This window comes from Coffea eugenioides, chromosome 2, assembly GCF_003713205.1.
Source record: "Coffea eugenioides isolate CCC68of chromosome 2, Ceug_1.0, whole genome shotgun sequence".
Lineage (NCBI taxonomy): Eukaryota > Viridiplantae > Streptophyta > Magnoliopsida > Gentianales > Rubiaceae > Coffea > Coffea eugenioides.
Genome location: NC_040036.1, coordinates 900551 through 927415, shown reverse-complemented (window position 1 = coordinate 927415; position 26865 = coordinate 900551). Strand labels below are relative to the sequence as shown.

Genomic DNA, 26865 nt, shown 5'->3' with positions numbered 1-26865 from the left:
CCCAAACTTTGGACGATTATCCACTTAAGTCCCTAAACTTCAAAATGGAACACTTAAGTCCCTAAACTTATAAATACCTCCCACTTAAGTCCCTGAACTTATAAAATGGGACACTTATAACCTAAACCCTTATAAAATGGGCACTTCGCCACCAACGACATAGGATTTGTTAACAATTTCCTTAAGCTTAAGTGTCCCATTTTGAAGTTTAGGGACTTAAGTGGGTAATCGTCCAAAGTTTGGGGACAAAGTGGAATTAACCCTCTATCAAATCATAAATATAATATTGTTATACGATTTTGGTGACTGTATGCTGCTTGCTTTTGGCTCATAAGCATTCGTTTCGGAAATCAATAATCAAAATCTTGAAATACCAACGTAGAAGCTGGTTGCCTGTATCCATCCTCCAAATTATATACTATGACTCTTCAATTGATTGCCGCCTTTAAAGACCATCATATGTATAACGACCCTCCTTCCAGTTCCAGCAATTGCCGACCTTCTTCTGCACAATAAAATTATTATGTTTCTTGGTGTAAAAGACACGGTAGAGTAGTATATCTTGGAGAACATATGTATTTAAAGCTAAAGGACAATTAAGCGACCAACTTGTTTTACACATATTCTTATTGATGTCCTGTGCCTACTGCCTAGGGATGGTTTTGTTTAATTTCTATTAATTAATTACTCAGTAGTGATTCTGTCATGGAGATGGAGATGATGTATGTCTATGGGATTTGAAAATTACCTCTCCATACATTATAAGATCGAGGATAATCTAAAATTTAAAGGGGCAGGTGAATTTGAAAGTTTCAACGTCAAACAGCCTTTTTTTTTTTTTATTTCGCATTCTTGAAAATGACATGCTTTGCTGAGTTATATAGTAGTAGTAGTAGTATAACTTAAGCTGCTGGAAAATGACAATGGATATTTTATTCGTAGTACTACGTCCAAAAGTAAGCGTATTTTATTAACATCCATCCTTAAAAGTAATTCGGTATTACTGTTAATATGTACGTGCTTCCTTAATATTTTTTATATTATTATTGGGGTAATCCACACCTAATTATTAATTTCTGCAATTTCCTATTAAGTCGTAAACTAATAAAGAAGACACTACTGTCTTCGCAGTAAACGACAGAATTCTGCTTTTTCTTTTCCATCACACACGTGTCTACAGTAGCGAATCAAATTCCTACTTCCAATCTACGGAATGAATGGACGAGGGTTTCTGACAGCCCTGCTGCAAGAACTGAACAAAATAGAAGAATAAGCAAGTGCTGCGAGATCCATTAGGCAGGTTGTTGGGTTACTACTCCCTCTCTATGAATGTGAAAAAACATGGGAGACGTATATGGCTACCTACTTCTTTCAGTATTGGGAAGTACATTACATGCGTCTGATCGCGGAGACCCTAGTTTTTCTTTTTTCTGATATACATATCTTTTTTCTTAGCAAACAGAAGGGATGGGACTTAAAAGAAACACGAAGGAAGTAGGGGAATTTGAACTCCCGATCCCTTTAATTTATGGGATATTCTGTAACCTCAGCAGAGATCTTCTTGCCTTAATTTGCTTGTAATTAACTTGATTTGCTTGTATACTAAGCAATCGTTCCTCCGCCCTCCTTCCCGTAAACTTAAGCAAAGACACAGCAGGCTACTACTACTCAAGCCGTAGTTAGCTTGTCGCGGTAGATTTAAAGTCAAATAAAGGCTGGGAATGCACAAACAAAATATTAATCGTTTGTAAGGACTGCTGAAACAGCAAAACCTCGCAATCTTTTGGTCAGCATAAAACTTAGAAGCATGAAGAAAGTCTGTGCGTGGCTTTGGCGAGTACTCGATACATCGACCCGTAATTAATGTTACATCCACCGGTAGCATATATCATCATAATCATTCAAGCAGATTATATATGTTACGGGCCGGTGAAGTTGGATATTGGTATCTGTTTTTGGAGTTACTGAGGGAATAAATAAAGTAGAAAATAGCCCTTGGTAATTAAATTCTGACCCGTAAAAATGGTGCCCAAAAATGACCTAAACCCTGTTGAAATGATGGATGGATATAAATTATAATCGGTTATGTATGATGCAATATCAGTCATTTATCTAACTGTTCCAAATCGAAATACGCTCCAACAAAAGTTTGGTTACTGGAAATCAAGTCCCTGCGGAGAGAATTAGTGATGGCAAGATCAAGCAAAAGAAACCACAAAGTGAGGCGCGCACTTAATGGCTCGAAACGTTTTCTTGTTCTCTGCAGCACCGGCCGGAAACCTGCAAATTACTATACAGCAATATTGTTAGGATTTAAAAATGAAGAAGAAGAAGAAAGGTGAAGGCTTTATAGATCACGTACTTCCAGATGGCCTTGATCAATGAGAAAGAATTTATAGACGGAACACGTTAATTATTGAACGGGGAAGCATACAAGAGTGATATTGGTTCGGCTCATCTTCAAGCTGTTCTGCTCTGCTCTACGACAGAATGTTATGAGCCGCAACCAGTATCACGCCATGTCTGCTTCTCCCTTAATTTGGCTCACTTTCTCCCCTGCGGCAGAAAGAGTCTTTACTTCTTGAAGATGATCAAGAAGAGTGCTGCCTCGCCTCTTTTTATAATGCCAGACAGTGACCATTTAATTTGCCGTATATGCTCAACCACCTTCCTTAACTTTGATATGTCTGAAACAATTGTCCGGCAGTGAAATGGCTCCCACAGCCAAGGACTGACTATAAGAGATGAGAAAGCAATTCCTGCGCCTGGTCAATCAGTCGTCTATAGAGAACAAATTATCATTTCCCAGTCAATTAGGCTAAGAAATAACAAATTATCATGATACTAAGACTAAGAATCCACTAACGGTCCTTTCCAGTTTTTTTTTGTTTGTTTATAAAAAAAAAAAAAAAAATCGAGCATAGTGGAGGATACTTTGAAAAATCGCACGTGATTTTTGTACGGATTTGTTGCCATGTCTTTGTCGTGTAACATTTTGTAGTGCTATATTAATATTTCATGGTCAAATTAATTCATCCAGGAACAACAACATAGGCTAATCACTCTTTGACCGGAAACATGCGTGACCTAACAAATCGACGACACCTTTACCATTTCATCATCAACAATTTGCAATACTAGAAATTGGCAATAAGCGTTTTAACTCTTTTCATTGATTGATTACAATGGTGATTCAGATCAAGACAGATTTGCGCAGAAAGCTAGCTAATTTCCACCCTTAATGGTGCAAAAAGCGAATCCAACTAATTGGGTTCCTACTTAAGACGCTAGCTAGCTAGGTACGTATTAGTACTAGCAAATGTGCAGGTAACTAGCCTTCACGCCGCGAAGTTATATTTTGGTACTTTTGATTTTCAAAGGAAGTGGAGGGGCCTTCCTTTTTTGAGTTTTTTTTTTTTTTTAATTGAGAAAAGAGAATACCTAATCTGAAAGCAGTGGGCACAAAAGTTTGTCTCAATGATGAACAAATTGTACATTTGTTAAATTCGGTGGTCATCGTCTGCTTCAATTTCAGCAAACCCTTTTTCCTTTTCTTTTTCGTCTGTAGACATATTTTACTACTAGTAGTATAGGAAACTAACCTTTCCAGGCCTCATAGGGTAGGCAAGTGTAGCCTAGCTAGCTAGCTAGCTAGGTGGATACCTTGTCCGAGAGTTGATAGAATCTTTCCCCTTTTTTTTCCCTTCTTGTTTTTTCTTTTAATATTTTTTGCATATAATATAATCTATCTTATTCTATAGGGATTAAAAAAATGTTCTGACACTTCTTTTGAATTTTTTTCGAAACAAGTATGATTCGAATTCCTGATAGCAACGAGATTGGAGGCGTTGATGATCAAGTTCGTGGTTCGAGTAATGATCAAGTTATTGTTCCAGTTGGACCGATTACTAGAGCTCGTGTTAAGAAATTTAAAGAACAACTCAATACATTAGTTCATGTTGTTCGTGAATCAATTGAAGGTTCTAAAGTGGTTGAAAATCTTAATCAAGAAGAACAATCAATTGTTACATTGCTTCAAGTGGTCCAGCAAACTAGCTCTTAGATTCGTTGTTTAGTCATTTGTTTAGTAGTTGCTTAAGTAGGTTAAAATTGATGTAATTCGCCTAGTTTAGTCTTGAGGATAGACCGAATCATTTAGTTGCTACTTTGAGTCATTTTCATGTCATTTTTAGAGTCATTAAGCACGGCCAACCTAACAGTTTCCATTAGGCCCAAGAAAGTCAAGTTAGTTTCCTAGTTGGAGTTGGTTTCGTGTTTTGTAAATTCTATAAAAGAGTTAAAACGTTTTTCCAGAATAATTAATCGAATTTTCCAGCAAAAATTGAGAGATTCTCTCTTGATTTTTCGTGAGCTCCTTTTGAATACTTTAGAGGTTCTCTTGAGTGTTCAACTTTGGCTTATCAATTAAGAATCGCACTTGATTGTGGAGCCATTTTACTAAAACCTTGGTTCGTTAACTCGTTGGGTTGTGGGTTGAGATAATACCAAGAAGTTCACACCTCGGGGGTTAGATTGGGTTGTAGGTTTTCCGCTGCCAAACTTGAATATCACCATCACAATCCGGGCTTGTTAATCACGAGTTTCTTATGCAACGGAGATCGTATTAAGTTCTTTTTTGGTGATCATTGAGCCAAAACTCAGTGATTTCCTCTTGTTTTTTTCTAGTTTTGGGAATTCAAAGGCGCCTATAGCCTCTCATGCATTCATCATTCTTTATAGTGTTAATCGCACTAAATCCCATGCAGTTAATTAGGTATAAGTTGTACTTTGCCCCTTGATACTTTTTTATCGTCACTTTGCCCCATCATTATTTGTTGACCTTTACCGTTACTAAACATAAGCTTTATCCATTAGTGACTCTCATAGTCTTGTTTGTTAACCTTTGCCGCGAGGGGACGTCTCGAGCATCAGTTGCACTCCACTTTTGGACTTTTTAGTCCAAAGGGGTGTCGTTTAAGGGGTCTAATAGTAGGCATAAACAAAATGTGGGGTCCAAATGTTAATCAACATCAATAAATATTCTCATATGATAATTTCAGAAACCTTTCTTTAGATTTTTAACAATTTCACTTAATTCTCCTCAAGCTTAAATAATTACACTGACTTCTCCAAGAGCAATAAATTATATAATGTCCTTCACTTAATAAATAATCTATAGGGATATATAAAACCAAAAATAAAATTTTAAAAAATGAAACCCCGCCTCTATAATTCCCAACCAAAAACGTTATTCTCTCCAACTCTTAACGAATACCCAATTTCTTATTTATCTTCTCTTCTTACATTTTCACTTTATCTTTCCATAGCTCTACTCCAATCAACAATTGCCTTTCACTATAACCACTAATCTTCTCTATGGTTGTTGTCTACTATTGTTCCTCCTCTTTTTCTTAATCACTATACTACTAAATCCTATCACTTTTTAAGTTTAGAATCTATAGATATAGCAAGTTGAAATTGTCAAATTACAAGTTTAGATGAGGAGCAAATATCATTGTCAAGTTAGATGAAGAGAAAAAGCCTCGTAATTTTGAGAAATAGATCATCATATTCATAATTGAACAAGAAAGAGGAATAAGGGATAATATTAGAAACCTCCCTTGAGGTTTCTCTTAATATCACCTAGCATCCTAAGGTTTTAAAAATATCACTTACCTCCCTTATTTTTGTTATTTGTGTAACATTTTTTAAAAATCCTAAACTACGCTTTTACTTGCCAAATAAAAATATTTGTAAACTATTTTGTTCACTTCAAGAAAAGTATCACCTAAAAAGTAATTTCTTGTAGTACTACCACATCATAATACTATACCCCGTAAAAATATAAATTTTAAAAATAAAAAAAAAGATGTTTGAAAAGAAATATACTTGCACCAATTTAACTCTATATGTTCAAAATCAATTTCTTATAAATTTTATATATTTTTTCCAACACCTTCTCAACCGCTTGCCCAAACCATTAAATTGTACCAATAATTATAAAAATTAAGTCAAAATAAGCAAATAAATCATTTCCCACTTTATCACAATCACAAAAATAAAAGATAAACAAAATTCAATTTATTATAATTTATAAATAAAATATTGCATAGTCATCCAAAAAAGAGTAAGAGAGAATGATCGAGAAAAGAGAAAGAGAAGAAAGTGACTTTCATTTAGTTTTTTTTTTATTTTTAAACTCCATTTATTCGATATGTGAATTATGTGTCAAGTGAGGGTTAATATGGTCTTTTTACAATTACTGAGGGAGGTAAATGATATTTTTAAAACCTCAAAGGTGTCAAGTAATACTTGGAGAAACCTCAAGGGATGTTTCTGATATTATCATGAGGAACAAAGGTGGTTAATTTGCATTGTTTTGACTAAAATTTTTTGTTGTATTTGGATTTGTTTCCTTGCATTAGCAATTTTTAGTTGTGGTTTTGCAATGGAGGTGGAATTTGTTCTATGTTTCTATGATGATAATATTCTTGGAAATATAGGGACATTGCTTCAATATTGGTAATGGTGGTGTAAAGCTAGATTGTTTTATGTTTGAGAATTGTCAAGCCCTGGAGGTTATATTTGGATTGTGATTGAGTGTCAATGAAATTTTTTTTTGGGGCAAGCATTTGAGCACAGACGAGGCTTTAGGCAAGCGCTGAAACAAGTAATGATCAGCATTTCTTGGGCTGCCGGCATTGCTTGGATTAGCGATTACAGTTTGGAGTGTGCTTGGCTAGTTCTTACTACAGAATATTAGGTCTGTGTAGAGGTTGAAGAAGATGCACGATAAACTATTTTGTTCTTTTATTACGAAAGGGTATTCTGGAATTTTCGAGAGAAAATTTAAGTACTTAAATTTTCACACAAACAGTGAAAAGCAAAAGAGGTAGATGTAATTCTTAAACTTGAGAGAAGCTTCCCACACTTGCTAAAAACATCAATGAAGGTTAGTAAAATTATCCCATATTCTTTTGTTAAAGAAAAGTTACTCCATATATTCTTAACCTAATTTTCTTTTTTTTTTTTTTACGTCAGAGCAAGTATCTTCGCTGGTAGTAGAGGAAGTTGAACCAGGTTTTAAGGAAAAATAAATAAAAGGAAGAAAAAGGATAGCGTCATTAATTGCTGTTTTCTTGGGTCATTTTTTTTACGGGTTGGAATAAATACAAACACGTATTGGTTAGCACATGATTTACATATAAATTAGTATTAATTATTATTTAAATGCGGACCCGCATTTTATTACTCCTTGCAATAAAGCGCTTGCCACCTAATTAAACTTCACTTTTTCAATAAACCTTAACACCGTTAAGCAAACCCTTATTAATAAATAATAACTAACTTACTTTCAGCCGAAAGTCTAAACCGGCGACCTTTTCGGCTTAGAACAGAGGAACCGAACCGAACCGATTTATTTTCGAGACAGTTGATCCGCAAGGATTTGGTCCGCTTTCCATGGTTTCTCAGGGGACGAGATTTTGAGAAACCTGGCGAGGGATTTATAAGCATCTAGTATCCCACCGGCGGCAACTTGGAAATGGAAATTGACGCTACACATAATTGGAATCCATCCATGGGCGGAGGCGTGAGAGAAGTTCTGTTTGAAGTACGGCGTCACGCTTCAGGAACTTACTCCAATTACCCTCCGACGGGTCAACAGGTTCACTCTGCATTTTCTTGGCTATGTCCTTTTTTCGCCAGAAATTTGCATATCCTGATTGCTTATTTTTTATGACCAATTTAGGTGGACGATGGCCGCGGAAGGACTTTACTCTCCTACTTTTCGTTGCGAGGTACTTCTAATGCTGACTGTTAATGGTAACTCACTAGTTGTATCAGATGCTTGAGTTCGTGATGTTCAAATATAGGTGTAAGTTGTACAACTAGTACTCATAAATACGTGATACTGGACCTTTATTAGGGTTGAATCCAAACTTGTGAATACGCAAAAGCTATACCATTTTCAGTTTGCATATTTTCAGCTTGCATTCAGTCTTCTGCATGTTTAATGTACTTGTGCTAGGCAATTGCAAATTCGGCTTGGAAATATTATATAATTTAAGTAATTTAGGCTTGAGGGACTCTGTGGCTGATTATTGATCGATTAATTTGATAACGCAGGCAGTGACATTTGGAAATCAAAATAGTCTTGGACTTCAAAGTCATTCAGCTGTTCCTTGTTCCATTTCAAAGCTATATAACATTTTGCTTCAACTTGATTTTCTAGTGTTCATATGTCATTCTCTCCTGGAACTATATATGCACACACATGCTTCTCTCTCTCTCTCTCTCTCTGAATTTCTTTGCTTGCTGATGTTTGTTCTGAAACTTCCTCAACCATGAAGGCATCACCCAAATGAAGGAGAGATGGACAGAATATAGGAATCCAAAAAAGGTGGGTAAGCATGCAGCTTTGTTCATCTCTCCCCATGCTGATCGAGTGGCTGTAGCTTTCAGGAATCAGATAACGTTCTTGCAGAAAGATGATGACTATCAACAACCAAGTGGCACTTTTACCAGTGAGTTAGCCAATCTTGGAAAATTATCAAATAATGTATGTTACAATGAGTTTGTAGAATTTGGGAGGATCTTCTATCTACAACCAGGGTGAACTGTTTGTTCTAATGCCACAAGATTATAATTAGACCATTATTTGGTGTGTAATGGCATCTCTGTAGTTGTTTATTGCTTTCATCTTTTAGGGCTCTCGCATGATGGGAGCTAATGTTGATGTTGTATTTCCTTTTTTACCAATAAGTTATAGAAATTTGAGGGGTGCTATCATTGATTCAAAACCTGAAAAATAAACATGTTAATCCAGTCTTGATGGTTGGGCTCTGATATTCATGCGTCTCCATAAGCTTAACAGTGCTTCTTGCTTGTTTTTATCTACTAGGTGGAAACATCAGTGCCTTCACATGTGGTACATGGTCAGAAGCTCATGAAGTCCTTGGAGTTTTTGATGACACTAATACTCTATATTTCATTAAAGCTAATGGAGAAGAAATTACCAGAATCACCGGGAAGCATCTTAAAGTCTCCCTACCAATATTGTGCTTGATTTTGCAGGATGACAATGATGTGAACAAAGCATGCTTGTAAGCTCTATGTTTGATTTGAGGTTCCTTCTCCCTGCTAATTGCTTTTTCCATATTTTCCTATTTCAATTGTCGGTCTCTTAGTTGCTAACATTTTTTACAGGTGTACCTTTAGCATTCTTACATCAGATGGTTCACTCCACGATTTAGAAATTAGTCAGGATCTAAGTGCCTCCATGTCTGCAGCTCCTCTTGCACGTACTGGAGTAATGCTGAAGAAACAATTCCCAAAGAATGTTTTCTGTATGCATCACCATCCAAAGTTGTCTTTGTTTGCTACAATCAGTAGTGCCAGTGGTGTTGCCATTTCCAATACGTCAGGACATCCAGGTTAGTAAAATTTTGGAGTTGAATAGATCTCAAAGTATTTGTGTTGGTAGAATGTTGGATAAAAGAAACTCTAACTAGTTGACAGCACACCCCTAAAGGCTGTACCTCAGAATTGGAAATATGGTCTAAGAATGAGTTTAGTTAATTTTAAGAACGAAGATGTAGTAACTTTCTTCGTTTGTGAATTTTGTTACTTTTGTTCTCAATCTTCTTTTGTGGTTAGCCTATATACAAATAATTGGCAAATAAGTCCTCTGAGTTACTGCCTATAGCATGTGATTACTGATTGTTGCTGTGAACCTCTCTTTTAACAACTTTAGTTATATAAATTGAAATAGCGAGTGCAATAGACAATAGTTTCATCTATGAACTATTTTTTTTTTATCAGACTGATTACTTGAAACATCTTGTAAAAAGAGGCATAAAGGTCAGAGTTAGCCTGTTATTCTTAAAAAGTAGATTTTGCATGAGGATAAATTGTACAAACTTTAGTTCTTCACTTGTTTCTAGTCATTTGGCAGTCTTCTAGTGTAAAATATTCCTACATTCTGTTGTTTACTAAGATACTGTAAGTTTGGAAAGTTGTAATTTATTGCATTATTTGGAATCCATCTACTTTAATTAAGTCAGGAGAAAGATTTTTTTTTTTTTTTTCAGAAGTCTATTATCAACAAAATATACTTAATAGAGGCATTCTGTTTTGCTAAATAGCCAATTATCTCCCTGGATAGTCCATGTTTCAGAAATAATTAACTCTTCCTTGATGTAATTTTTTTTTAATATTTATTCTCAAAAATCTTCTATGATATTTAGTGTTTGACAATTTCCTCAGGATCACCTAGTCTATCTCTTTGGCAAAGAAGTAGCAGCTCAGATTTGGAGCTCATGGTATCCATTGATTTTGAAGGTTTATATGCTGAAGCAAAAGGTGTAGATCAGTTGATTTCTCCGAAGGTGCTCATCTCACCTGAGGGAAATTTTGTTGGCACTCTTGATGCTAGGGGTTGCTTGCTTATTTTTAAGTTTCATCAAAAGCAGTGGAACCTATCAAATCTTTACAATACAAAGAGGCATGATCTGCAAATGAAAAATGACTTGTCTGGTGGAGGCATGGATTTTCTGAATGATATAGTTGACTTTACTTGGTGGTCTGATGATGTACTTGCTGTTGCGAAAAGGGATGGCACTATTACGATGTTTGATGTCCCTACTGGTGTTAAATTGTTGGAGAAAGATCCTGTTTACTCAATGCCTATCATGGAAACAGTGGAGAAGTTGTCTGGATGCCTTTTTCTTTTGGAGAGTACATCTGGGCAAAGCTATAAATCATCTGAAGAAAAAAGAACAACAGACTTGCGTCTTATTGAGCAGCTGGAATGTGCTAAACTGCAGTGGAATTTATTTTCACTTTCAGAAAGATCTGTTTCTGAAATGTATGACTTGCTAATACGTAAACAAGACTATCAAGTTGCTCTTAGCTTTGCTCATCATCATGGGTTGGATAAAGATGAACTGTTGAAGTCACAATGGATGTCTTCTAGTCAAGGAGTAAACGAGATAAATAAATTGCTGTCAACTATCAAGGACCATGTTTTTGTCCTGTCTGAATGTGTAGATTGTGTAGGACCAACAGAAGATGCAGAGAAGGCTTTACTGGCTTATGGACTCCACCTAACAGAGAATTACAGGTTTTCTAAATCACAAGAAGATGAGAGCAGCCAAGTGTGGGACTTCCGTATGGCAAGATTAAAGTTGCTTTTGTTTAGAGACCGGCTGGAAACATTTCTTGGGATAAACATGGGAAGGTAATAATATTTTAATTTTCACTGTTTAAAGAAATATAAGTTTTGTTTCTTCCTACATATATATACTTATGTATTTATACATAAATATAAGTTTTCTCTTGTTTAAAGACAAGTACTAAAGCTTTATCTTATGTTATTTTGTATATTTGGGCAGCAATATGTTTTTATGTTTTCTTTAAGCAATTTCGTGATCCTTGACATCTCGGAGAGCACTGCTTAGAGTCATCTGTTTGGAGTGAGGAATTTTTTCCTACCATTCTCCTTCCCTGATTGCTTTCAAACATCACAACCTTCAATGATTTGTTTATAGTATGAGCTGGCTGATGAACTCACTGGGGAATAAACATCCATCTCCTACACAAACCCCTGAAATCCTTCCCAAAACTCGACCACAAAAAGAATGAAATAGTAAGGAGAAGAGGGAATTTAAGTTTTTGAACCAAGGCAGTGTTGCAAGTGATTCTGGCTTATTCTCTGCGTAAAGAATTCAGGGAATGTAATGCTGAGACAACGTTATATGCAGAATTTTGATCACCTGAACAGACTATTGGGTAGTATGGGCACAAGTGTTTAGGATTGAATTGCTGAACTTAAGCAGACTTTGGACTGGATTTCTGGAGGGCGATATTTGTCCTGACAACCAAGTAGGGGAGAACATTCAGGCTCGAAAATCTTGTGTCGTTTATATTAGCATATTATATGGTAGCCTGCAGTTTTTTTTGGGTTTCACAATATCAGTTTATGAACTTTTGAATCTGGAGGTCTTGTAATCTTCCTAGCATTGTTTTGTCTTGCAGTTGTAGGATGCTAAAATAGTTCCCAATGACTATGCCCTTAACTAAACCATTTTGCAGGTTCTCGGCTCAAGAGTACAATAAATTTCGTAATTTACCAATTAATGACGCTGCTGTAGCCCTTGCAGAGACAGGGAAGATTGGAGCGTTAAACCTTCTTTTCAAACGACATCCATATTCGCTCGGTCCATACATATTGGAGGTTCTTGCTGCTATTCCTGAGACAGTTCCAGTTCAGAGTTATGCACAGCTCCTTCCTGGGAATTCCCCTCCTGCAAGTATTGCTCTGAGGGAGGAAGATTGGGTTGAATGTGATAAGATGGTCTCATTTATAAACAGTCTACCTGAGGACCATGGTAGCAGGGTTCTTATTAGAACTGAACCAATTGTCAAGAGATACATGGGATTTCAATGGCCATCAACTGCTGATCTTTCTAGCTGGTACAAAAATAGAGCCAGAGATATTGATACCTTAAGTGGGCAGCTTGAAAACTGCATGTGCTTGGTTGACTTTGGTTATCAAAAGGGGATCTCAGAGTTGCAGCATTTCTATGAGGACATCTCTTTCCTGCGCCAGCTTATTTATTCTGATGAAAATGAAGGGAAAAGAAATTTTTTTCTTAGTCTTATTGCTTGGGAGAAGTTATCTGACTATGAAAAATTCAGATTGCTGCTCAGGGGAGTGACAGAGGAAGACGTAATTGGAAGACTAAAGAATATTGCAATCCCATTCATGCAAAAGAGGGATTATCATATAGCTGCTGATTCTACAGATGAGCTGACTGGTAGCCAATGTACTATGGATAATACAGCTGACTCATTTCTGGTTAGATGGCTAAAAGAGATTTCTTTGGAAAATAAACTAGGGATATGTTTGATAGTATTTGAAGAAGGGTGCACGGATCTGGAAAATAGTTACTTTTTCAAAGATGAGGCCCAGGTGGTGGATTGTGCTCTGCAGTGCATGTATTTGTGCTCTTCAACAGATAGATGGAGTACAATGTCCTCAATTTTATCTAAACTTCAACATTTACGAGGTTTGTATTCTTGAAATTACAGGGTTCCAACTCACTAATTTGAAGTGGAAAATGGTTAGCAGAGTAGCTGGATTGATGATGATGTTTTACTTAGGTGATCAGTTTCATACCTGATAGCAGAGCTTGCAGACCTTAACCATGAATAGGTTAAACAAAACAGGAAGTTATTTCTTTGTGTAGCTTGGCTATGGCTTTCAAGTATGATAGACAAAAATACATTTTCTTCCCCGGCTGGGGCAAGGTCTGAAATTACATTCAAATGGGATGAGGAGGTTTATTAGAAGGGCTTCTATAGTATATTTTTAACAATAAGGAAGTGCTCTTTAGCAGTTTTAACAAATAAATAAGTTGTACTTGTTGAGGGTCTATTGGTTATTTGCTGCAAAATTCATTTTGGTTATAATAAATTGCAACTTGCTAAATAAGTTCTGTGCATCAAATTGCTCAAGTCTGACCATAATTATTGTTCAATGTAATGTCTCCAAAGATAATGCAATTGGATGTTACAGGTTATGGAAATGAGGACCTCAAGACAAGATTGAAAGTCACTGAAGGCCACGTTGAAGCTGGGAGGATTTTGGCAATTTACCAGGTTTATTGACCTCACATGTTGCTTTTCTTAAATAGTTTTGGCTGTTTTGGTTTCAGCTGGATGGACTTTGGCGATTACCATGGTTATTGGTCTGGCATGTTTCCAATTTTAGTAGTTTTGACTGTTTTGATTTGAGCATTAATTGGCTTATGTTTTGGTCTGCTTTCTGTACTCATGTTTATGACCTGAGATGCAGACTTGCAGCACTGTCTGCTTTAGTGCTCCTTTGGGCTTTCCTAGTTGGTCTTGTGTTTCAATCTTCAGTTTATGTTTCAATTTTATTCAATTCATGGATCTGAGTACCTTTTAAACAAAAAATTGTGATTCCATTAAGTTTCCTGGAATTTCTTTTCTGTTCTTAGTCTTGTAGTCTGATGTATAACAAAGAGAAATGGATGTTAAGGAGTATCTCATTATTGTCTTAACCATGTAAACCTGCTTTTGGATCCTTGGAGTTTGTAAGAGGGGTATAACAAAATTATTGTCGGGTCTTCTGCCTCTGCCAGCCATTGTTTAGGACGGATTTCGTACAGAAAAGAAGTTTTTCAATTAGGTCATTGTTCTTTGATATTGGTTCTTGTCAGTTTGTCTCCTGGTGAGGGTGACATTGATTTAGCGAAAATGTTGCTTTTAGTACCATCAAAGACTAGCAGGCTTGGACAGAGTATCTACAATTTTTTATTCAAAATATAACAGACTTTTCTACCATTAGAATTTCGAAAGCTTTCTGAGATGTCAATTTTATTCTACTATTGCCATGTGGAATTGGATGCCTCAGTTTGGAAATTTGGAATGTGAGTTAAAAAATGTTACAGATTGTAGGCTGATTTGTAGGGATTAGATAGCTGATTTGTAGGGATTAGATAAGTTACAGATGTAGGCTGATTTGTAGGGATTAGATAAGTTACAGATTGTAGGCTGATCTGTAGGCTAAATAATAGGAACTAGATATGTCTATACTTGTATATATACCGTTATGATTGATGAATAAAAGGTAAGGAAAATTCATTCCCTTTTTCTGAGTTTAACATGGTATCAGAGCAGTTCTGTGTAGAGCAGTTCTGTTCATAAGTTTTTTTAAGAAAAAAAAAAAAAAATTTTCTGGGCTGTTGGGCGTGAGGGAGGCTGCTGCCATATTCAAGGTGCAGGCGTTAAAGGTTCCTCTAAAGACACCGCCAACTCAGGGAGGTACGTTTTTGGGTCAACATCGATCTAGGTGTGGGACCTGGCTACGACAGGTTCTCTTGTGGGTAATCTGTTATCTTGTTGAATTTTCTTAGCAATTATGTCTGACAAAAAGACTGGAGTTTCTGATATAGTTCCGTTGGTTTCAAAAATCACGGAACACAAATTAAATGGAATTAATTTTCTTGATTGGAACCATACTATTGAATTATATCTACTCAGTATTTCTATGGATGGTCATCTGACCGATGATCCACCTACGGATGACTCTAGACTGTCTTGGGTGAGAGAAGATGCTCGCTTGTATATACAAATTCGTAATTCTATTGATAGTGAGGTGGTGGGCCTGGTTACCCATTGTAAGACAGTGAAACAGTTAATGAACTATTTGCAGTTCTTATATTCGGGAAAAGGAAACTTCTCTCGTATCTATGATGTTTGCAAGGATTTTTACAGGGCAGATAAAGGAGATAAGTCTCTCACCAGTTATTTTATGGACTTCAAGAAAACATATGAAGAGCTCAATATGCTGCTTCCCTTCAGTATCAATGTGGAGGAACAACGGAATCAGCGAGAGAAGATGGCTGTTATGAGTTTTCTCGCCGGTCTTCCGTCTGAATTTGAGACTGCCAAATCTCAAATTCTTTCCGGATCAGAAATTTCCTGTCTAGAAGATGCTTTTCGAAGGATTCTTCGTACAGAGAATACGTTACCTGTTCTATCCACTCAGCCTAACAGTGTTCTTATTAGCCGTACTACCACATTTGATTCAGGAAGACAACACTACAAGAGTAGTGGCAACAGTAAGAGCATGGGGTCGGCGTCCAACAACTCTGATAAAATTACTGAAAATCGTGGAAAGGAGCAAGGAGAAATTGTATGTCACTACTGTCATAAACCAGGACATATCAAGCGGGACTGTCGAAAGCTACAGTATAAGAAAGCTCAATTTGCACATGTTGCATCTAGTTCTGAGACCTCTGAAAAGTCTGTTACAATCTCTGCAGATGAGTATGCCAGATTGACTCAGTTTCACGAAACAGTGAAACAGCCATCCGGTCGTGTTACTGCACTTGTTGAGACAGGTAAACCCAATACATGCCTTGTTTCCTCTTCTCCAAAATGGGTCATTGATTCTGGTGCTACAGATCACATGACAGGTAATCCCAATTTACTTTCTAACTTTCAGCCACATAAATCTATCACTCCTGTTACTTTAGCCGATGGTTCAACATCCAGTGTTATTGGGTCTGGAACCACTAAACCTACATCATCTCTCCATTTGTCATCTGTTCTGAGTCTACCACGACTATCGTTTAATCTGATTTCTGTCAGCAAACTTACTCGTGCCCTTAATTGTTGTGTCTCATTTTTTCCTGGTTCTTGTGTATTTCAGGATCTCATGACGAAGAAGATTATTGGTAAGGGACATGAGTCTGACGGTCTCTACATTCTTGATACACAGAAACCAGGGTCTATAGCCTGTGCTGGAACAGTCTCTCCTCTTGAAGAACACTGTCGATTGGGTCATCCTTCGCTTTCTATGTTAAAGCAACTTTGTCCTCAGCTTTCGAACATTACTTCATTAGATTGTGAGTCGTGTCAGTTTGCTAAACACCATCGTCTTAGTTCTAGTCCTAGAATCAATAAACGAGCTACTGCTCCCTTTGAGTTAGTCCATTCCGATGTTTGGGGTCCTTGTCCGGTGACTTCTAAAACTGGTTTCAGATATTTTGTTACCTTTGTTGATGATTATTCTAGAATGACATGGCTTTATTTGATGAAAAATCGCTCAGAATTATTCTTTCACTTTTCTTCCTTTTGTGCTGAAATACGAACCCAATTTGGTAAACCAGTACAAATTTTAAGAAGTGATAATGCAAAAGAATATGTTTCAGGAAATTTTCAGAAATACATGCTTGAGCAGGGTATTCTCCATCAAACTTCTTGCGTTGACACCCCTTCTCAAAATGGGGTTGCTGAGAGAAAGAATAGACATCTTCTTGAAACTTCTCGAGCCTTGTTATTTCAAATGAAGGTTTCTAAATGCTTCTGGGCTGATGCTGTATCTACTGCTTGTTTTCTAATCAATCGTATGCCTTCCTCTGTTTTATCTGGTAATACTCCTTTACACACTCTATTCCCGAATAGACAATTGTTTCCTATAGAACCAAAGATATTCGGGTGTACTTGTTTTGTTCGGGATGTTCGTCCTCAAGTTACAAAACTTGATCCTAAGTCCTTAAAGTGTATATTCCTGGGTTATTCCCGTGTACAAAAAGGGTATCGTTGTTATTGTCCTAGTCTTGGTAAGTATCTTGTGTCTGCCGATGTCACTTTTTTGGAACAAACACCTTTCTCCTCATCTTCAGGTTCTGTGAGTCCGGGGGAGGATGATGATTTGTTAATCTATAGTGTCATACCAAATTTGGATTCGCCTCCCTCTACACCAGTTAAGCCTCCCATCAAATACACCTACTCGCGTCGCCCACATCTGCCCAGTTCTGACTTGGTCCTGGAGTCTCCAACATCATGTCCTGATGAACCAGTATCTTCGTCATCAGATCCGACTACCAATGATGATCTTGATCTCCCTATTGCTCAAAGAAAAGGTAAACGTGCATGTACTTATCCAATCTCTTCAGTTGTTTCCTACAATCATTTGTCTTCCTCTTCTCGTGCTTTTCTTACATCCCTAGACACTATTTCTGTACCCAAAACTGTTCAAGAGGCATTAGCTCATTCCGGATGGCGGAATGCTATGATTGAGGAAATGAATGCTCTAGATGTCAATGGTACGTGGACTTTAGTTACCCTACCTGCAGGTAAACGAGCTATTGGATGTAAATGGGTGTTTACGGTCAAAATGAATCCTGATGGTTCCATTTCTCGATTGAAAGCTAGACTTGTTGCTAAAGGATATGCTCAGACTTATGGCGTGGACTATCATGATACTTTTTCTCCTGTAGCTAAACTTGCTTCTATCAGGTTATTTATCTCCCTTGCAGCAGCTTATGACTGGCCTCTGCATCAATTAGACATCAAGAATGCCTTTCTTCATGGTGATCTTCAGGAGGAGGTCTATATGGAGCAACCACCAGGTTTTGTTGCTCCAGGGGAGTATGGGAAAGTCTGTCGTCTGAACAAATCTCTATATGGTTTGAAACAGAGTCCTCGGGCTTGGTTTGGAAAATTTAGCCAAGCTCTTGAAAAGTTTGGGATGCAAAAGAGCAAGTCCGATCATTCTGTTTTCTATAAACAATCTCATGGGGGTATTATTCTGTTAGTTGTATATGTGGATGATATTGTCATCACAGGTAGTGACCCTAGAGGAATTTCGTCTCTGAAGTCCTTTCTTACTACTCAGTTCCATACCCAAGACTTGGGGATGTTAAAGTATTTCTTGGGAGTTGAAGTTAGCAGGAGTAAGAAAGGAATCTTCCTATCTCAGAGGAAGTATGTGCTTGATTTACTGATGGAGTCGGGAAAATTGGGTGCTAAACCATGTAGTACCCCAATGGTTCCTAATTTACAGTTAACCAAAGAAGGTGAGTTGTTTGCAGATCCTGAGAGGTATAGAAGACTTATTGGAAAGTTGAATTATCTTACTGTGACACGTCCTGATATTGCTTATTCAGTGAGTGTGCTGAGCCAGTACATGTCATCACCAACTATTGACCATTGGAAAGCAGCAGAACAAGTTTTACACTATTTAAAAGGTGCTCCTGGACGTGGTATCCTATATGGCAATTATGGTCATACTAGGATCGAATGTTTCTCAGATTCTGATTGGGCAGGGTGTAAGGAAGATAGGAGATCTACTTCAGGATATTGTGTTTTTGTTGGGGGAAATTTGGTTTCATGGAAGAGTAAGAAACAGAATGTAGTCTCACGATCAAGTGCAGAAGCTGAATACAGAGCTATGGCAAAGTCTGTGTGTGAAATCATATGGGTATATCAGCTCCTGAGTGAAGTAGGAATTAAGGTCTCGGTACCTGCAAAGCTACGATGTGATAATCAAGCTGCACTTCACATTGCTTCTAATCCAGTCTTTCATGAACGAACGAAACATATTGAGATTGATTGTCACTTCATTCGTGAAAAGATCCAACAGGGTTTGATCACTACAGGTTATGTGAAGACTGGGGAACAATTAGGTGATATATTCACAAAATCTCTTAACAGGGTCCGTACTGATTATCTATGTAACAAGTTGGGCATGATTGATATCTATGCTCCAACTTGAGGGGGAGTGTTACAGATTGTAGGCTGATTTGTAGGGATTAGATAGCTGATTTGTAGGGATTAGATAAGTTACAGATGTAGGCTGATTTGTAGGGATTAGATAAGTTACAGATTGTAGGCTGATCTGTAGGCTAAATAATAGGAACTAGATATGTCTATACTTGTATATATACCGTTATGATTGATGAATAAAAGGTAAGGAAAATTCATTCCCTTTTTCTGAGTTTAACAAAAAATATGATAGTTTTACTAGAAAGTAAGGAATATATGGACCCACATATTAATCAAACTCAAATTTAAAAGATAGTGGGGAAATATGAGGCTGCTGTCTCTTTTGATGTATAAAATACAGAAGAAGAGAAGCATTTGAACTTCTCCATTTTGGAAAGCAGACATTGTGTTGAAAAAGACCAAAAAGGCAAGACATTCAATTGGGACATGGGGAAACGACTGTATGCATTGTGAAATTGAGTATAAGTCACATCTAATAGCTGAGTCCTGTGTTTTCTTGTCTGGCTTTTATATTTCTTTCAAGCTACATTCTGATGTAAAAGCATTCATAGTTAGAAGCATTGATTGCAATGTTGCAGTTGGAGATGCCCTACTGGGTATCATTTTATTCAAATGTTGTTATTCATGTGTTTGTCATCTTATTCTCGTATTGGTCTTCAGGTGCCAAAGCCTATTAACTATTTTAGGGAGCCACATACAGATGAAAAAGGTGTAAAACAGACACTTCGTCTTATACTCTCCAAATTTATTCGGAGGCAGATGGGTCGATCAGATAATGACTGGGCTAACATGTGGCGTGATTTGCAGTCTTTGCAAGAAAAAGCTTTTCCCTTCCTTGATTTGGAGTACATGTTGATAGAGTTCTGTAGGGGATTGCTTAAAGCTGGAAAATTTCCACTTGCAAGGAACTATTTAAAAAGTACAGGTTCAGTAGTTTTGGCTGCAGATAAGGCCGAAACTCTGGTCATTCAAGCTGCAAGAGAGTATTTCTTCTCAGCATCAAGTCTTGATTGTCCAGAAGTAAGTGTTTAAGTCGTGTTGTACTGTACTCTTCCATTAAGTTGGGAGTCTGAAGTGGGTTGCTGTTTGTACAAGTTTTCCAGCTGTGATCAATGTCTTACAACAGTGGCATAAGACAAGCTTTTTCCATCTATTGATGGCATGTTGGTGATGTGGGCTTACTCTATAACTTTTTGGGATAAGACATTCAAAATGGAAATTATTTACGTCAGACTGAAATGTCTGACAATTTTTAAGCAATGAACTCAAGTCAGTTATTGATAGTTTGCATGAATAGCAGTTGAGACAATGTAATGATGTCTAATACATTCTAATTTTTAAGATGTTTTAATGGTGTATAAGTTGGGGGTGGCTGGTTTCAAGTACACATTTAACTTCAGAGCTATAAATTTACTTATTCTAGGCATGACACATGACACAGGTGTACTGTAATAAAATTTTCTTGGGAATCCTCTCACATCTCTCAGGCATCTGAGTTTCATGTGAATTTGGGGGTGGGGAGCAAAGATGAGGGTTTGTTTGAGTGAATTGTTGCTGGAGTATATAACTGCAGTTTAGAAATGACTCGTGCTACTTTTGGTCTCAAGTGTGATTGTTATAGTGAAAGAAATATTAGAATATATTGGCTTACTTAGAAGTATATTTTCTCACTTATGACATATCTGATCTATTTTAACTATTTTAGCTACTTGAATCATCTTTGCTAATTGGAATCTTGTCAATGGGGCTATTGGCATGGCTTTTTTCCTGTTGGAATGTTCTTAAGAAGATTATTTTTATTCAAATGGCGACAATAGAGAATAAATTATTGACAACCTGCTGAATTTTCTTTCAGATATGGAAGGCTAAGGAATGTCTTAATATCTTGCCTAGTAGCAGAAATGCCAGGGTAGAAGCTGATGTCATTGATGCCCTTACCTTGAAACTTCCAAAACTGGGAGTAAATGTCCTGCCATTGCAATTTAGACAAATGAAAGATCCATTGGAAATAATTAAGTTGGCAATTACAAGTCAAGATGGAGCTTATCTCAATGTTGATGAACTTATTGAAATTGCCAAACTTCTTGGATTGAGCTCACACGATGAAATATCATCCGTACAAGAAGCTATTGCAAGAGAAGCTGCTGTTGCTGGAGATTTGCAACTAGCTTTTGATCTGTGTCGTGTTTTGGCTAAAAAGGGTCATGGTTCTGTCTGGGACTTATGTGCTGCTCTTGCAAGAGGTCCTGCCCTTGATAATATGGATGTAAATTCTCGAAAGCATCTTTTAGGGTTTTCTTTGAGCCACTGTGATGAAGAATCTATTGGTGATCTGCTCAATGGGTGGAAAGATCTTGACATGATGGGACAGTGTGAAACTTTAATGATGCTGACCGGGAGTGAGCCTCCTGAATCTGCAGTTCAGGGTACTTTAGCCATCTCATATCCACTATATAGTACACAAGGTTCTGTTGATTTTGGAACTTGTTCAGGAAAGGTTGATAATGTTGGTTATGGTGATCAAGGACATCTTGATGCCGTAAAAGATTTTCTCTCTCTAGTTGCAGAAAATTTGCCTTTTGAGAATGGTTATCAATGGGAATCTATCCTTAGAGAAAACGGGAAAATTTTGTCCTTTTCTGCTTTGCGCCTTCCTTGGTTACTTGAACTGAGTACTAAAGCAGAAACAACTAAAAAACATATATCAGGCTCAGTTTCAGGAAAGCAGTACATAAGTGTTAGAACACAAGCTGTTGTAACTATTATCTCTTGGTTGGCAAGGAACGGTTTTGCTCCAAAAGATAATTTGATCATCTCCATTGCTAAATCAATTATGGAACCTCCTGTTACTGAAGAGGAGGACATCATGGGATGCTCTTTTCTCTTAAATCTGGTGGATGGCTTTTCTGGTGTGGATATTATTGAAGGATTTGTGAAAGCAAGGGAAAGTTACAACGAAATTATGAGCATTATGAATGTGGGGTTGATTTATGGTTTATTACATAACTGCAGAGGCGAATGTGAGGAGCCTGCTCAGAGGAGGATGCTGTTGCTTAGGGAATTCCAACAGAAACACAAATCAGTTGCATCAGGTGATCTCTTTGACCCAGCTTTCTTTGCTTAATACTAAATATTGGTCCCAGAGTACAGGCTCATATTTCTTTTGCTTTTGAGTTATTGTTGGTCCCAATATAGTGGAGAAGCAAGTTAATAATTTTGTTTTTTGTTTTCCTCACATGACTTGTTGAATTTAGATGAAAGAGATGAATTAGACAAGGCACAATCTGCATTCTGGAGAGAGTGGAAACTAAAATTAGAAGACCAAAAGCGTGTGGCAGATCATTCAAGGGTTTTGGAACAGATTATTCCTGGTGTTGAAACAGCTCGTTTTTTGTCTGGAGACACTAGCTACAGGGAGAGTGTTGTTTTTTCCTTTATTGAATCCATAAAACTGGAGAAGAAACATGTATTAGAAGATGTTATAAAATTAGCCCATACCTATGGCTTGGATCAGACCAAGGTATGATCATCTGTGAAAGTCATCAGGCTTAAATTAATTATCAGTCCTCATGTCTTTAATATGAGAAATCTTAAAGTGTATGTTAGTATTTCTAAATTTCAAGTTTTCTGAATTTTGCATTTTCAATTTACAAAATTTCTTTTCTTTTTGTTAATTCTTAGGTGCTACTCCACTATATAAGTTCTACTTTTACTTCTGAGGCTTGGACAGTGGATGATATTGTGGCTGATCTTTCACAATTCAGAAATGAAGTGATTTCCTCTGCTGCAGAAACCATAACAGTCATTACTGTGTCTGTCTACCCTTTGATTGATGGTCATGATAAGCAGCGGCTTGCTTATATATATGGTCTACTTGCTGAGTGCTACTTGCAGCTGGAAGAGCTAAAAGAACCACTTCCTACTATTGGCCAGAGTCCAATGCACTTAGATGCCATCCATTTAGCTCGTTTCAGCAAGGTTGTAAGCCAAGAATGTTTCAGGGTTTCCTTTATTGGTGGCCTCAACTTCAAGAAAATTGCTGGATTGACAGATCTGAACTGGGATTGCTTCAATGATGAAGTCTTTTCTCACATTAGTGAAAAGAATGTTGAAGCGCTGGCAGATATGGTCCGCAACCTTATCGGGTTGTATGGAGATTCATTACCTGAAGGTCTTTTATCATGGCAGTATGTCTACAGACACCATGTGCTGAATTTGTTGACAACCTTTGAAACTCAATTTAAAACAGATAGCCTTAGTGAAAGCCCTGAAAATTTTCATTGCTTCCTGAGTGAGCTTGAGCAAACCTATAATGCTGTCCTTAAATACGTGAAATTCATTGAATATCCAGGTATACTGGACATAATGATGCGATTCTTTGCAGTAATGGTACCTTTTGAGAAACCGTCAAGTAAACGTTTTGACTCAATGTGGCAGGAGTGTCTTCTCAAGCTATTGAATATGTGGCTTAAAATGATGAGTGACATGCAGGAACTTAAATATCTTGAGCATTCAGATGAAAGCTTCTGTTCAGAATCTTTAGTGACGTGTCTCAAAGTATTCATTAACTTGATTTTAAAGGGGAAAGTCTCTCCCATTGAAGGTTGGGGCACCATTATTAGTTTCAGTAACTCAGGCGTTAATGGTGATGCTATAGTTGAAATTTTTAATTTCTGCAGAGCAATGCTTTTCTCAGGATGTAGGTTTCTAGCTGTTGCCTATGTATTTACCGATGCACTGAGTCAACTCTCGCCTGGGTCGGCTTTGGCATTAAGCACTGGAAGATGTTATATCAATATCCAGGATCTCCCCCATCTTTACATAAGTTTACTGGAGATGATCTTGCTTGACCTAGATAGTGGATCTCTTGAAAAGCAAAAGTTTCACTCTTTCTTGTCATCTTTGAGTAAACTTGAAGGGAACTTGGAGGATTTGAAATGTGTCAGGGATTCTGTTTGGAAAAAGTTGGCAGAGGTATCTGACAACTTGCAGCTTCCTAGCCACTCACGTGTATATATCCTGGAGCTTATGCAGTGTATTAGAGCTACAGACAAGGAGCTGAAAGTGTTCTCTTCTGAGCTAGACACCTATGTTATTCCTTGGGAAGGGTGGGAGAATGTCCAGAGTGGATGTGTAAATCATGAAAAGACCAGTGATGTTGCAGACACAGCTAACAGATTTACAAATACTTTAGTTGCCCTTAAGTCATCTCAGATGTTGTCAGCTATTTCGCCAAGCTTGGAAATTGCACCAGAAGATTTATTAACTACTGAATCAGCTGTTTCTTGCTTTGTAAAAGTGTCTGAATCTGCCAAGTCTGAATCCGAGATTGATACTTTGATAGCTATGTTGGGAGTGTGGGAGGAACTTTTCATGTATGGAAGAAAAGATTCTCCTAAGGTAGATGATATTGGAAATAGTTGGAGTAATGATGATTGGGATGAGGGATGGGAAAGCTTTCTGGAAGAATCTAGGGAGAAAGAGTCGAAGAGTAACAGCACTCTTTTGGTTCATCCTTTACATGTATGTTGGCTGGAGATCGTCAAAAAATTAATAAGGCTTTCCAGGTACGAGGAATTTCTGAGATTGGCTGATAAGTACAAAGGAAATACCACGCAAATTTTGCTTGATGAAGATGATGCTCGTTGTCTAAGTCAAATTATGCTTGAATTGAACTGTTTTATTGCTCTTAAGATAATGTTGTTACTGCCATATGAAGCTGTTCAATTGCAGTGCTTGGAAGCCGTAGAGGTAAAGTTGAAACAAACAGGCATCCCGGATGAATTTGGCAAAGATTATGAATTCTTGCTTCTTTTATTATCATCTGGAATAATAGTACCTATCATCACCAAATCTTCTTATGGCGCCACTTTCTCGTGTCTTTGCTATATGTTTGGGAATGTCTCTCGTCAGTGGCAGGAGGCACAGTTGTCAAGCCTCAAATATATGATAGCCAGTGAAGATAAAAGCAACTTGAACCTTATTTTTGTTTTCACAAGACTGCTTTTCCCATGTTTTCTAGCAGAGCTTGTGAAAGCTGACCAGCAGATTCTGGCAGGGTTTTTTGTTACAAAATTCATGCACACTAGTGCATCATTTAGTATAGTGAATGTTGTGGATGCTAGTCTTAGAAGATATTTCGAAAAGCAGCTCCTACTGCTAGACGATGATGAAGCCTCTTGGGAGGGCATCAATTCTAGTGAACCTTTGTTGAACACCATATTGAGCTTTAGAGACAGGTTAGGAGAATTGATCCCATCCGCTTTGTCATTACTTCCTGCACCGGGTTGATGATGTTTTGGATGTTTTAATGAACAATTGGTTTTAGAGTTGTTAAAAGATATCTTCATATACATCTTGCTGAAGAATTCAAGGGTCCGGTGACGTTTTCCTTTGTGTGTATAGAGGAGTCTATATACTTACATAGCAGATACCAACAGTGAAAAACAAATGAATCATAGTCTCAATTTATTACTGAGCAGCTTTTTGTTCGCACTATCGTTTTACTTGTGTTTTGCTTTGTTTGGCTACAAATTTTTTTTTTTTTTTTTTAATTTTTGACCCCCACCAGCTGGTTGAAAAGAATCTTTTTTCTGTCACAAGTTTCTTGAGACTTCGATGTAGCACAGATGTCTCGAGAAGAGTTTTTGGAAAGAATTGATGGTGGAGATCTCTATCTGTGTGATTTTTGTGCGGTGAACATTAGTAGCTTGGAAGAAATTTGGAATTGTGATAGGTCTTGCAATAGAATAATACCCGTTTTACAGCCAGATATTGGCTTAATGTCTATATATACATATATATATCTAATGTGTGTACAGCCAGTTATTGGCTTAATGTCTACAGAATTGCGTCTGCATCATCTACATTTGTCATTGGATGAGGGGCAGTAGCGGTAATCAGAAGGACCGCTTCTGAGCTGTTCATGGCCAGATTTTGGTCAAAAAAAAATGTGCGATCCAGATTACTTCTTGTATCTCGATTTTCATAACGTGTGTGGGGTTCACAAAATTTTGTACTAAAATTATACGTTACGCAAATAAAATTACGCCATGTGCAAACAAAGTTACGCGGTGTGCAAAATGCACAAAATCGCCGCAACCGTTCCTACCCCTTGTCCTTTGTCATTTGTGTTGTGCAATTGGTTTCGAAAATTGCTGACGTCCTGAATACCCCGGTGTCTCCATGCTCTGCTGGATCATTTATTGCCAGGTGGTGAATATGGGTTTTTTCTTAAATGAAGAAACGAATGTATTCTACTCATGTAGAAAACCAACATAAAGGTGACAAATGGATAGTGGTGGGCCAAGCAAGCAAGGACAAGCAAACTTGTTAACCGGCCAGGCATCAAGGGCAAAACCGGCAACATAATTTGTTGTGGGACCTCTCGGAATTGACAATGGCGCGAAATGGTCAGTAAAACCTTCTGTTGGCGCCAAAGAAATGCAATGGCGCGAAATGTATTCTGACGATTAAGATATTTCCAAATTGCCCGCGTGCCACTGGTCAGGAGGGAGATTTGTTATCAAAACTTGGATTTGTTTAAAGGCGTGCTCTATCATTTTGGCAAATGGCGTGCTTTAACTTTCATGAAAACCACACGCTTTTAAGTTATTATAATTAATTGATATATATGAGATCATATTAGTAACTTTAATCAACTTAGTTGACCATGAACAATCATATAAATTAGTCCTATTAATAGTTGTATAAATAGGCCTAAGTAGTTATAATCGTTGGAATCCACTATCTGACAATGAT

General features: G+C 37.3%; 1 protein-coding gene across 1 annotated transcript; it reads left to right on the top strand.

Moving 5' to 3' along the window:
* Positions 1-7427: 7427 nt before the first annotated feature.
* On the top strand, positions 7428-25580 carry LOC113760986 (MAG2-interacting protein 2). The gene is made up of 12 exons (XM_027303769.1): positions 7428-7666; positions 7751-7799; positions 8352-8525; positions 8903-9104; positions 9208-9434; positions 10267-11239; positions 12094-13070; positions 13580-13662; positions 19765-20124; positions 20960-22196; positions 22359-22624; positions 22786-25580. The coding sequence occupies exons 1-12, from the start codon at positions 7544-7546 to the stop codon at positions 25393-25395; spliced, it is 7281 nt and encodes a 2426-aa protein (XP_027159570.1). The 5' UTR covers positions 7428-7543; the 3' UTR covers positions 25396-25580.
* Positions 25581-26865: the final 1285 nt, after the last annotated feature.

Excerpts from the sequence above, each read along its gene's own strand:
- LOC113760986 (XM_027303769.1), top strand. The coding sequence starts at position 7,544 with ATGGAAATTGACGCTACACATAATTGGAATCCATCCATGGGCGGAGGC. Across the intron at positions 7,800-8,351 it reads CTCCTACTTTTCGTTGCGAG|GCATCACCCAAATGAAGGAG; the intron begins GTACTTCTAATG and ends TCAACCATGAAG. Across the intron at positions 13,071-13,579 it reads TAAACTTCAACATTTACGAG|GTTATGGAAATGAGGACCTC; the intron begins GTTTGTATTCTT and ends TGGATGTTACAG.